The sequence below is a fragment of the Ambystoma mexicanum genome, chromosome 1q, assembly GCF_040938575.1.
Source record: "Ambystoma mexicanum isolate Mex_15411 chromosome 1q, UKY_AmexF1_1, whole genome shotgun sequence".
Classification (NCBI taxonomy): domain Eukaryota; kingdom Metazoa; phylum Chordata; class Amphibia; order Caudata; family Ambystomatidae; genus Ambystoma; species Ambystoma mexicanum.
The window spans coordinates 551,493,798-551,507,566 of NC_090922.1; the positions used below are offsets into that span (position 1 = coordinate 551,493,798).

General features: G+C 46.3%; 1 protein-coding gene across 2 annotated transcripts in view; it reads right to left on the reverse strand.

Moving 5' to 3' along the window:
• Nucleotides 1-4,234: 4,234 nt before the first annotated feature.
• Nucleotides 4,235-13,769, reverse strand: part of LOC138531401 (carcinoembryonic antigen-related cell adhesion molecule 6-like) — a 338,712-nt gene continuing 329,177 nt past the window's right edge. Inside the window, exons 7-8 of one of the 2 annotated variants that reach the window (XM_069640988.1) lie at nucleotides 8,219-8,244; nucleotides 4,235-5,430 (exon numbers count right to left, since the gene is read on the reverse strand). In XM_069640988.1, coding sequence (XP_069497089.1) covers nucleotides 5,317-5,430; nucleotides 8,219-8,244 — 140 coding nt within the window. In that variant the 3' untranslated portion in view covers nucleotides 4,235-5,316. The remainder of the gene's footprint in view (nucleotides 5,431-8,218; nucleotides 8,245-13,769) is intronic. The other variant, XM_069640989.1, reaches the window with a different exon arrangement.

The window sequence follows — 13,769 nt, forward strand, 5'->3', positions numbered from 1 at the left end:
GTTTTTGCCAAAGATGCCTATGACTCTGGGCCGACTGATTTGCATGTGGCCACACTTCAGAAGGACATGGTAGTGAGTCGGTATTTGTGCGGCAATATAGGTTACCCCTGGCATGTCATACATCAAATACTCCTACATTAGGTGTGCTAAAACCCAATGGCCAATGGGGCTTGTGTACAGATTTACGAGAAATGAACAAAAAGGTGCCTGTTTCAAGGTAGCCCCTTCCATTAATTGATCAGGGCCTTGCACGGGTTCACAGGTCAAAGGTATTTACCACCTTAGCCCTTGCAGCTGGATACTGGTGTGTGCCACTAGCTGAAGACATTCAACATTTATTTGCATTTTCATTTGATAAATCACAATATTCATGGTCACGGACCCCTTTTGGATATGTCAATAGTGGGTGTGAGTTTGGGATATTCCCGAGCAAGGCACTCCCGGATGCAGCTGAAAGAGGAACACTAGTTTGTGTGGATGATGAGCTTATCAAAAATGAAGATCTGAAAAGCCACTTCAATGAGATTAGACATGTACTCAGTCAGCTACAGAAGGCTGGGGCAACGGTGTCTTTACAGAAAGCACATTGGTGCAGAACAAGGGTGAACTTCCTAGGCCATGAAGTGACAGAGCACGGATTAAACCCACAAAAGAAAAGCGTGGAAGCAATCCAGAAACTAAAATATCCCACTAACTTGTAAAGTTTAAAGAGTTTGTTAGGAATGACAAGTTACACAGAAGCTGTATTGAAAATTATGCAGAGATTACACAACCTTTGACAAGATTACTGAAGGAGGGTGTATACTGGAAATGGGAAAAGGAACAAAGTGAGGCAGTGGCCATGCTAAAAGGGTGTATAATGAAAGCACCATGTTATGTATATCCAATGAAAAACCAGGATTTATTTGTAGAAATAGGATTCACAGATCAATGTATGTCGGCAGTGTTATATCAAAAACATGATGAAAACAACAAAAGCATTGCATATGCTAGCAAGGCATTGCCACACTTAGAGACCAAATTTTGTCAATGTGAAAAAGCGCTTAAGACCACTGTCTGGGTCTTACAACATTTTCGTCTGATAATTCAAGGGTAGAGGGTGACTGTTGAACGAATCACCAATCTCTGCAATTTTTGCAAAGTAAGAGGATAATATCAGGGATTTTGGCCCAGTCAAGAATCCCCTCATGGACATTGGCACTTCAGGGATTTCCGGTAGAAGTGAGATATGGACAAAATAAAAAGAGCCCAGATGTTCAAGGGCTAGTGGAGTTGCATGATTGTGCAGCTGTCTGTGTTCCTGATGACACAGAGCTAGATATAAGTTTAAATGAATTTGAGCAATCCCCACACATGATTTAAACAAAGAAATAAGTAAGGATTTACCAACTTTGTATGTAGATGGATGTGCCTACCATGCAGAAAATGATGCTGAAAAGGAACTTGTGGAAGGAATAGGAAATTTGTGGTTTAAATGTGATATCATTCCAATAGTAAGCATGAGGATAGGCCCTAAAAAGCAGTAAAGTGGCAGAATTGGCAGCTATTTATAAGGCAGTATCTACAGTAGTAGAAAATAGACTCAAAGAAATAATTTTAGTTATTGATTCCGATTATGCACAAAATAGTTTTGTGGAGTATTTAACTGGCTGGAAGGCTAAAGGCATGCTCACATATAACAAGAAGCCACTTAAATATGGTAAAATGATTCAAGCTATAGAAACATTTTTGTCTGAAAATGACCTAATAATCCATTGGAGGAAAATACGTGGTCATTTGAAAAAAACAGGTGAGGATAAGGAAGGAAATGATAAGACAGATCAATTAGCCAAAATTGGAGCTGTAATCGCTGAGTTATTTTGTATTGAACACCTGCTTGGTGAAATACAGGTGGATGCGTTAACACGTTCCAAAACTCTGAAAACAGTTGAGAAGCCTTTTGCACAATAGGTTTGATACTCCAGATCTAGGGCCTCATTACGAGGCGGGCGGAATGGGTTTAACGGCGCCAGTAATGGTGCCGGCGCCATTAATCCCATTCTGCCCTATTACGAGGTTCCCTTGCGGGACCCGCTCTGGACGTCCGCTCAGACCAGGGGCCTCATTACACGGTAGGCGGTGAGCCATGGCGCTATTAGCGCCATGGCTCATGCCGGTAAAATACCGGCACCGCCTTGGCGGAAAGGGGATTTACCGCCCCATCCCAAGGTTGGAGGGGCGGTAAATCCCCCTTCCGCCATTGCCCTTCCCCATTCCCATTTCTGCCCCATAGGGCTCTATGGGAATGGGGAAGGCGCTAATTACGGCACCGCAATTTTGCGGTGCCGTAATTAGCTCCGAGGTCCCTTAGCGGGTTGGTATTTAACGCCTGCAAAAAGCAGGCGTTAAAACTCCAACCCGCTAAGGGACCTCGTAGTAAGGCAGCAGGGATTTACCGGTACCGGTATTTTACCGGTGCCGGTAAATCCCTACCGCCTACCGTGTAATGAGGCCCCAGATGTCCATTGCGGGTCCCGCGAGAGGACCAGAGAGCTAATAATGGGCTCGTTATTAACAGGCATGTTAGCTCCCTCCCCATTCCCATTGAGCCCTATGGGGGCTTGAATGGAATGGGGAAGGTCCGGGTTCCCTGAAGTAGGAAATACCGGTCCCTCCAAAGTCGGAATGGCCTGGTATTTCCCCATTCAGGCAACCCGGACCCGAGTTTGGAGGCAGCCATGCCCTTATTAAGGACAAAGGATGGAAGTTCATTTCCTGAACAATTTCTGACCTATAAAGGAAGGAAGTTCATTTCCTGAAAAATATCTGACCTACAGTTTTAAAATGAAATAAACTAAAAATGCAGGCTTAAAGCTTCGCTGTACCTGCATGGGAACGTGACAAATCAGAAGTGTGAAATGTGAGATCCGTTCTGCTAAAGACATTGCATTGCATTGTTTTAACAAATTTCAGAGCAGGAAAACGGCACTGAGATGTAGCTATTACATCCGCTCCTAATCGCTCTGGATATGGTCAGACCATTCTTGGATTGGCTGAATGACAAAAAGGGAGGTGGTTTGAATGACACATGAGGTTTTAGAAAAAGGCTTGAAGCAGAAAGGGCTGAGTCATTCACTCACTAACTGGCTCAAGAGCAGAAGGACTGGGAGAGAGTAAGTTCCTGGGCAGACTGAGACTCCTGTGTTTTGCCGACAGTGCTGCAGGATGACTGTCTTCTGGGCTGTCTGTCTCTCTCCTGGATAGGCAGTCTTCAGAAGAGTTGCAGTCTCGAGCACCTTTATCTGTGGTTCACCCTGGATGACAAGGCAAGAAGAAAGGCTGGAGAAGGACATTGTGGATTACTTCCAGGCTGAGTCAGGGGAATATCGTCAGCTGAATCTAGGTAATTATGCAGTAATTGAGGGGCGTGCTAAATGGATGATTGATACTAGGTAGCATAGGGTAAATAAGTCATTTCATTTTTAGGCACTGCATAGTAACATTTTAAACGTGTATGTGAAACTGTGTTCATATTTCTCAAGTTTTGCTGTGATGAATCTCAGTGACTTAAGCTGTGCTCTGCCAATGTTGTTGCAAAGTTAAAGTCCAATGACAGGAAGAACTCTGGGCATTATCGCAAATATAGTGTTTTGCAAACAATTGCATGAAAGACTTTGCTTATGTATGAATTACAACATGGATGCACATGTCATTTTGTGTAACTTGCAAATGTCTTCTTTCTGATAAAGAATAACAATTTGAAAAGGTGATTTAGCCTCAGTGTATTTATTCTGCACTCAGAGTTACTGGGCTGGCATGTAGAGATATAGAACGTGCAGTAAAAGAAAAATATCAAAGTAAAGTTAGTCACTATAAATTGTTTTACTCTGCGAGGTTCTGAATGAATGTTTTGTGTTTCACTTCCATGGTAAATATATTCTGGGATGCAAGCCACAAGGGCATAACGTGCTAATGTAGATAGAATACCATAGGAGGACATGATTCCTTTTTTTGTGTGTACTAAGTCCAGTACTTGTTTCCTTAAGTGATCCTGGTAATATAATTATTAGGCAGTGTTCTGAAGTTAGTCTCACCACTAAAAAGATACCCCAATAGGTTTACCACAATATATTACCAAGAGCTAACCAAAAATACCACTATACCAAAATACAACAAGATACTAAAAATATAAACCAACATCATCTTTAACAGAGGATGCATAACCCGCAAGAGCCACTGTAATTTTGAATGCCAATTGATTCCATTTTGATTTATTATTCAGGTGTTTCATACAGCAACAACATTATATTTTGCAGCAACTTTTGAGAAACATTAAATAGAAAGACATACAGAAATGGATATACATTAAAACAATGAGAAAAAAACGAGGCCCAAGATAACAAATGTATTTATTTTTTAATGTGGGGGAGACCTCCCTCAACCCTCTGCCCCCACATCTCACTACCTTCTTTTATATTCCCTAACCCAAATCCCAACCTTTGATTTTTTTAAACATGCAACATTCAGTGCAACTAATTTGTTTTTGGGCTCATTTTTCCATTTATTTTATGTGATATCAAAGAAATATAGTAGGGTTGTTAGCTCACATCACAATGCATACTCTGTTTACTGTAACTGTATTTTCCTAACAGCATTCAACAGTGTGTGCTCAGATGAGTGACGACAAATTGGAGTAGATAGATTAATACAAAACTTTACAGAAGAACTGACAACTGGGCCCATACTGTCTTCCCGATTTCCTGACTAGTGAATAATATAGACCACCTTCTTTGGCTCCGGCTTTACCCATGCAGTCCCATGGCTTTAGTGCCTTTTGTGAGTAGAAGGCCTTTTAGAAGAATATGTTCTTTGCTGCCCATAACAGAAATCAACACTCCACATCTAGATTTCGGCATCTGCCCCTTGCCAGAGATATAGGTTTATTCTGAGCACTAAGCTGCAGAGAAGTCACACTCTTTGGTCTCTGATTCCTGTGGGGTAGGGATTGGTAGGAATTTGCCTGTGGAAATGAGCAGCGATCCACGGTTGCTGATCTCTTCCTTTTCTATTCTATGGTTCAAGGGGACAAAGAGGATGAAAAAGACCCAGTAGTTACAAAATCCAGACTATGCGTCCCATGCAGGAGTCCAGCATTATGAGAGTTTAGCATTTCATTGAGCTCTGCTGTATTCTGTATTTTCCACCAGTAACAGTCCTTTTTGACAACGGCTGACGTTTCCGATAGGACAGCTACCCAGGTGCAGCGAAATAACCAAAATCTGGCAGCTAAATAGGTAATCCATTGCCTTGTGTCACAGCGCTGATCAGATGAGCTCATTATCGCTTGATCTCAGAGTAGATGGTTTTATCAGAATCTTGGGGTGCCACTTGGCCTGCTTCCTTGGCTCCGAACTTGACCGACATGTACTGAACGTCATCTGTTCTCGGTTCCTGCAGACAACAAAAATAAAAGTAATCAAATGACCATTCCAGTTTATACAGAACCCTCGCCCACGCCTGGTGGGTGGGAATTTCCATCTTGTAGATTCTCTACTGGGATTGCACCAATTTCCACATCTTGCAGAAGAAATGTTATGCAAGGGGGTGATGTATAGAATATCCGGCAGCCATGACAGTGGCACATTTCCTGTACCACTCATAACCACTAGCATTTGCCTTTAAAGACCCTGGAACTCATTGTGAGCATGGGCATCACTTAAAAGGTGGGGGGAGGTACTGGTACTAACTTCTTTGACAGTCTGCCTCATTCATGTGTAAATACACACATAAGGGGTAAAACTGCCCTCATACGAACACAGGTAGCACCACCAGAGAACCTAGATGTTGCCACCAGTGGTTTAACCAACAGTGGTAATATCTTCATTCTCAAATTAAGTTCTGATGGGATTTCAGAATGCAGACTAACAAAAACTCATAACCAAGAAACATTCCACTCTTACCACCAATGGTAAACCTAGTGTGTTTGGTATAAATATCACAATGAGGTGCTCAGACATTTATTTCTGGCACAATGAAATCCCTGTGACTCCTTGAAATCTTTATTTTAGATATTTTGTCACTGCAGGACTTGCTGTGGCACGTGGCTTAAGACATACACTGCATAAGCTCAGCCAGCGTAACATAACCCCAGTAATGCGAGTTCTTAAGGTCTTTCCCTGAAATGCGGGACCAGCAGCCAGAACCTGCTCCTAGCTTCAAGGCACTTTAATGACAGGCTGATTCAGCCTAGACAAAAGGGCATCAAGCCAGAGTCCTGGCTCACTTTGATTTCCAGAGGAAGAATTATCTGGCTACCTGGCTACCTGCTGGTCTGTCTACAAGTGTCCCCTGGCCGTGGGTATTGGGATTTGCAGGATGCCATTTGCAACTGCAAACGTTCAGCCAGCAGTACAAGCTGGACAGACACTGGACCCGGCTGTAAGCACCACATGGCTGTGACTGGTGCAAAGTCCAGCCTTCACACTCTACCTCATCACAAAGATTACCTGGATCCCCAGGGCTAGTCAGGAACCCCCAGAGGGAATACAATAAAGCAGCCTGAAGCTAGCAGTGTGTTCTCTTCTGTGGAACTCTTCAAAACGAGGTTGAAACGCCACCTCGTAGCATTGGAAGCAGCTCTCGAAACATACACTCCTTTCTGTCCATACTAACCACCCAGCCCACCTCCCCTGCATTATGTCCTCGGGACTACTCTATGTAATTTTGAAAATATGCAAACACTGGCCTGAAGAGCTCAGTGTTAAACATATTGTCATGTTCCAGTCCCTCCCCCTGGTACATATTCCTACACTTTCCCCATCTCCACTTGCCTGTTATACACCATTCCATCCAACAATGTTCTTATGTAAACATACCTGACCCTGGGACTATCTCTGCTCTGTTACTTTGTAAGTAATTTGTGGGTGCGATACAAACTGAGGCGGCAGGCCCAACTTGTTGGAAATAGCCCGCTGCCCAAGTTAAGGGCCCAGGCCAAGGCAGGATCCCTTAACTCGGGTGTTGGTGACGTTACTGGCTGGGTTGGTCCGCTGCCGAGGGTTATATCACCATTAGCACCAGTTTAGTTTCCCTACGCGGCAAGGTAAGTTTCTTTAAAAAAAAAAAGAAAATACACACTCAGCACCCATATAGGAAACTACACGGGTGCTAAGAGGTGAGGGAGGCGGTTGGGGCAGGGTGTGGGAAAGAGATTGAAAGGAGGAACAGGGAAGGGAAGGGGGTGTTGGCTAGCAGCAACCGGGATGCTCGGAAGAGGGGGCTTGTACCAGACAATACAGCCCACGTTCCGAGCTTCCTGATTGGCCAACTCCACCTTCCAGGGTGCTAATGTTCGAAATAACATCATGTTCTCCAATAAACATAAAATTACCCAAATGTAGGAAACGTGAAATCCAGCACCTCCAGTATTCCAACGTTATCTCTTAAAAGGTCATTTTCCAGATTCTCACTGGATTTCGTCATGTAGTTCTATACATCATTCACCCATCCCAGCTAGACTCACTGAGCACCTTCCGTGGACATTTTATCGTTACAGGTTTGAAGTGTCCACATAGGTTAGAATTGTTACTGTTATTTTCTATGTGGAATACTTCGTTAGCGATTCCATGTTCACAATCTTTTAAAGTTAATCTTTTAAAAGGAACATTCAGACTAAATGGTTAGCATAACATGTGATTCTTAGGGACAACACAATCTAACACAGCTGTTAATAAATCTTGCGAATGCAACCATTCTGCAAGTCAAAGGAGACCATTGAAGCCAAATCTTCATATACAACGGAATTAGGCTGCGGCATGAGTGGATTAGCAATGGACTGTGAATAGAGAGATTAGTGTCTCTGTGAATACTGGGGGCTAGAGACAATTAATGAACTACAATGTTGGCGACAATAAATTCCCGGACGTAAGGAATGGAGTGAGAAACATAAGAAGATAACAGAAGGATAATTGGGAGACTGGCAGAGAAAGAGGACGATGAGGAAGCACTATCAAAGTGGGGAGAAAGGACAAAGGATGAAGTATCCTGAATACATTACAAAACAAATAGGGAGAAATGAAAAATATGGACAAGGAGGAAGGGGCAGGGAAAGGAGAGATTAAGAATGGGGAAGAGATTAAACAAAAAACAGCAGAATGTGGCAGGAAGGGAGGGATACCAAAAGTAATGTAAAAAAAAAAATAACATACAATCAAAGTAAACTATTAGTACTGCTTCTTACCCTGCTGGATTCAATGTTGGTCTGCCCTATTTCCAGGGAAAAAGAAAAGTCAAAGATTAGTTCTAAGGGATATACTGTGTCTTAAATAGGTGAATCAAAAACATGAGACAAAACAAACTCCACCCACTCCTCTCGGCCCCCTTGCCTTGCACACAATTTATACAATTTAAAGTTCAGTTTTCGAAAATTGGTTTGAAGAGGGGTTTAACAGAAATCACAGTACTAGTGCGAGTCTGGGGGAGGGCGCCTGCTCCTAGATACCCTTGTCTGCCCACATGTTCAATGTGAAAGGGGGCACGTAGCATGCAACATGATTGGCATGATGGACTGCCATGGAAACACCCTGAGAACTGACATTCTTTGTTCATGACTTAGCATGTTGTAAAGGGAGGAGCTGCTTTCAACGTTCACCTGTTTTGGGGAAGAAAAAGTACTAGTTAATCACCATAGTGTTTCTTGCATTGGTAGTCCATGGCCCGCTGACTCCTGTGATAGCCGTAGCTGTGGGGCTGACAACAAAGCGTTACAAAGACTAGAAACATGATGGCTGCCTGTGCACATGCACAACTCCACTTGGCTGCTGGCTGAACCCTACTTTTGCATTCACCACCCACCATACATCCCTTCCACGATCTCTCTGAATGAGAGAGTGGCTGTGGCTGGGTGGGTGTATGCAGGGAAGAGACTACAAGTACCAGAGTCTCCAGAGAGGGATACATGCGATTGGTTGCTAAACCACAAGAAGTCATTGAAGGAAAGATGGCCACAACTTCTTTGTTAAGCCAAAGGAACAAGTTATTTACCTGTAACTGTTGTTCTCCAGCATGGGTCTGACATGGATTCACATGCTCATGAATATTCCCAGTCAGGCTGGGAATCCTTGGTAAAAGAAACAGTTTCACTTTCACTTACAAAACTATTTCTCCCATAAACCAATCACTGTCCTCTGGGGCATACTGCCCCCAGCCAATGACAGTCCTCTCCCTAAGCCCCTCCCCTGGCAGCCATCTTCAGATTTGGTAAGCATGTAATGTGGCAGTATGACCAAGAAGAGCTGCTGAAGGGAAGGATGGAGGGTTCACATGTGAATCCATGCCAGACCCATGCCGGGGAGTGATAGTTACTTGTTACTTCTCCAGCATGGGGTCTGGCATGGATTCACATGCTCATGAATAACAAATACACACAATATAACATTACACAACCACAGGAGGTGGCAAGGCTCAACAGAAGCAATTCATTCTTACCTCTGGAACAGACTCGCATCAAGCAACCAGGTTGCGTAGCACTGCTTGGCTGACTCTGGACTCCTCCCAGCAATCCCTGTCAATGCAGTAGAACTTTGTGAAGGTGTGTGTAGACCTCTACGTAGCAGCCCTGCATATGTCCAGCAGGGACACACAAGCCAGGAACTCCATCGCAGCGATCACGCTGGTGGAATGGGCGCTCAGATGGCTGGGCAGCGGTCAGTTCGCTAAGCGATGACAGTGCATGATGCAGCCGGAGAGACACCTTGAGATGGAAGCTGTGGACAAAGCCTTCCCATGGTTCACAGGACCAAAGTTCACAAAACATCTGGGTAAGTCTTTTGAAAACTTTGTGCATGCCACATAGAACTTCAGGGAACGAGCAACATCCAGCAAGTGCAAGGCTCTCTCAGCCAGAGACAAAGGTTTCGGGAACAAAAACAGGTAATTTCAAAGGTTCGTTGAGATGGAATTCCGATCGAACCTTCGGCATGAAAGAAGGGTGCGCCTGCAACACCACTCTCAATTGGTTATAGGTTAAAGTTTCGACTCAAAAGGGTCGAATGACAAAAGGGTTGCGTCAATTCGACCGAAAAAAAGGATCAAATTTTATTTTATTTTATTTTTTTGTTTTTTTTGGGGGGGTCCCCCCCCCCAAGACCCTGTTTTTGGTGTAAAAACACCTTTTTTACCTATGCTAGATCAACAAAAAAAATATACATTTGAAAAAAAAATGTGATCCTTTTGTTTTCAGTCGAATGCACTATCACCTTTGGCATTCGATCCTTTTGATTTCGTAACTTTAACTGGACACCCCCTCAATTCATGGAAAGTCAGGTATGGCTGTTTGCAGGACAGGACCTTTATCTCACTCACACTCCTGGCAGAGGTGATGGCCACAAGGAAAGCAGTTTTCCACAAGAGGAATGAGAGAGGCCTGATGCATAGGCTTAAAAGGGACCCCCCATGAGGCTCATCAGAAGCACGTTGAGTTCCCACGCCGGGGGCAGGTGCCTTCACCGGTGGAAAAGATCTCCTTGAGAAGCCGATGAGACCAAAGTGAAGACCTTCCTGGAGACCTGTTGTACCGGGAGATACCCGCCACATATGCTTTGATCAAGGTGTGCGCCAGTCCAGACTTGGCCAAGAATAGCAAGTACAGAAGAATCTGTGGGGCATGACCTTCAAAAGGGGTAATCTGCAACCGGCACCACAAAGCAAAACGCTTCCACTTGTGCCTGTAGCACTTCAGCGTCGATGATGCCCTGCCCTTGGCGAGGACCTCCCTGCAGTCTGTCAGCATCTCATACCCTCCAAACTCTAGGGCTGCAGAACCCAAGCCCTCAGGTTCAGCGATCCTGGGTTGTGATGCAGGATTGCGCCTCCTTCTCTGGTAAGAAGATCCAGTACCGCCAGTAGCTTGACCGGTGTTGACGCTGACACGCTGAGAAGATCTGAGTACTAAACCTGCCTCGGCCACACCGGGGCGATGATTGTCATCCTGCACTGACACTGTTTGAGTGTGTTGATGTCCTGTAGCAGGAGAGGCAAAGGAGGAAACGGGTACAGAAACATCCCTTTCCATGGGAAGGAGAATGCATCCCCCAAGCTCCTGAGCTTATGGAATCTGCTGGTGATCTTCTGGCATTTAGAGTCAGCGCCGTCACAAACAAGTCGATCTGGGGGCTGCCCCACTTGGTGAAGATGTGGTCCACCTGGTCCTGCCGAAGTTCCCACTTGTGGCAGGAACGCAACTCGCGGCTCAGGGAGTCTGTGATGGTGTTCTTGACTCTCGCTAGCTGAAGGGGAAGAGTATCATGTCTTGTCCGATGGGCCAGCGCCACAATTCCTGCTCTTCCTTGGAGAGGGCCGGTGAGCAAGTGCCCCCTTGTTTCCTGATCGTGGTGGTGCTGTCTGTGAAGATCCTCACCACCTTGCCCTTCAGAGACAGAAGGAACGACTTGCAGGCCCAGAACACTGCCTGTAGCTCCATGATGTTGATATGGAGAAGATTCTCCTCTGGCAGCCACAGGCCTCGGGCGTGAAGACGCCCGGTGTGGGCTCCTAAGCCTTCCAGGGAAGTGTCTGTTGTGACCGTCTCCTGGGACCGAGGGTTCTGAAATCCCATGCCATGGGTGATGTTGAAGCAGTCGCCCCACCACCTTATCGCCCAACGGAACTCGTCGTCCAGAGTGATCTTGTTGGCAAAGTTTCTGGGCACCTGCACCCAGCGAGCATCCAGGAACTCCTGAAGAGGTTGCTTCTGTAACCTGCAGAGCCGGATGAAGCAGAACAACATCATGCTAAGCAATGACTTCATGGTCTACACTGTGTCTGTCTTCATTGGAAACAGCCTCTGCAAATTCCTCTGAATGGCCGCTACCCTCTCCTCCGAGGGGGATGCTACGCAGGATACTGTATCAAGCCTGGCTCCCAGGAACAGCGCATTCTGCAATGGTGTCAAGGGGGACTTTGGATAATTGATGGAGAATCCCAGATCCGTCATCAGCTTGATGGCCGTCTGTGTGTCCGAGGGCCAACTCCTGCGAGCGGGCCTGCATGAGCCAGTCGTCCAGGTACAGGTATACGTGAATACACTGTTGACACAGGCGGGTCGCCACTGGTGCCAGGCATTTTATGAACACTCTGGGGGCCTATTTTTAAGCCAAAGGGCAGGGCCTTGAACTGATAGTGCTGTCCCTGCACTACGAAGCATAGAAACTTGCAGTGATTCCTGTGAATGGGGGAGTTGAAGTAGACGTCCTTCAGGTCCAGCAACGTCAAGAAATCCCCTCTTTCCAGTTGGCCGAGCATGTGCTGGAATGTGACCATCCTGAATTTCTAAGACTTGAGGTACTTGTTTAGATGTCCAGGTCTAGAATGGGCCTACAGCCCTCCGTCTTCTTTCAAGAAGTATCTGGAGTAGAGTCCGAATCCCCGAAATCGCTGGAGAACCAGCTCCACACCCCTTTTTCAGCATGGCCCGTACTTCCTACAAGAACTGAGGGACGTGTTGCTCCTGATGGGCCACCAGCATGATCCGCAGACACCTATGCTGAAATTCCAGGGTACGTTCTTGGGCCAGAGCATCCAGCACCCATCTGTCGGTGGTGATCTTTTCCCACTCGCTGACAAACCTCGTCAGCTGGCCTTTCACTGGGGTGCACTGGTGGGGGCCCGACTTCTTGACAGGTCAGGGGCTGGTTTCAGCATTGGCGTCCTGCTTTGCTGGTGACAACAACACTGACCTTTTCCTCCATAGGCCTGGGAATGGCCTTTGTGTGCTTCCTGGATCGTGGATCTGGAAGTCTGATGGTACAAGAAGGAGAAACCTTTCTACAACCTGCTCTGCTTTAGCCTGGAAAAATGAAAGGAAGAGCAGTGCTGTTGGAGGGTGCCCAGGGCACGGGCCATCTCTGTATCTGCCTTGATGGCCTGCAGGGACTCACCAACGGCCTTCCTTCGTTTGGACCTCCTGATGGAAAATCGTGGCCTTCATCCAGCCTTGGCGATGAAGGCAGACACCGTTCCCCATCTGGCAGAACCCTGTGTCGGAAACGTCCTGCGCCACTGTGATGGCATGATCCAATGCTATCTCCCCCTCCTGGAAGAGGGCGCTCAGCTCCATCCTCTTGTCATCAGGGAGGTACTCCAGGATAGACCCCAGCATGTACGACATCTCCCTGTCATATCTTGTTAGGATCACCCGTCCATTGGCCACCTTGATGGTGGACACCGCGGTGTAGATTTCCTTCCTCCCCATGGGGTCCAACTTCTTACCCTCACTGTCCTGTGGGCCTGAAGATGAGGACGGGTTAGAGGGCCGCTTCCTCGCAGTCGCCAAAACCACAGAGTCCGGCAATGGTTGCCACCTCAGGCACTTGGGAGTGGATTCCGGTACCCAGTATTTCACTTGGCTGGAGCAGTGCACAGGTACTTCAAGAGGGCTAGGCCGAACTCCCACACGTCGTTCAGGAGGGCTACCACCATGATTGTCTTCCTCTTGGACTTGCGCCTCTGGTACAGGAAACCCTCCTTCCTGTTCTCCTCGGGCATGAGCTGGAACAGCTTGGAGGCTTTGGTGATCATAGAATGGAACAATCCCACATCATCCGGTGGGGATGCCCTAGGCTGCGGGGACCTGCGGTCCACTCCAACAATATTGTCATCTTCCATTGTCGTGGCCGTATCCGTCCCCGGACCCATGTCCGGGTATGCTACGGGAGATGGGACCTGATGTGGGTGTGGAGGCTGAAAAGGGAGCATCGGATGGCACTTTCTTTTCTTCGTCGGTGGTTGATAAG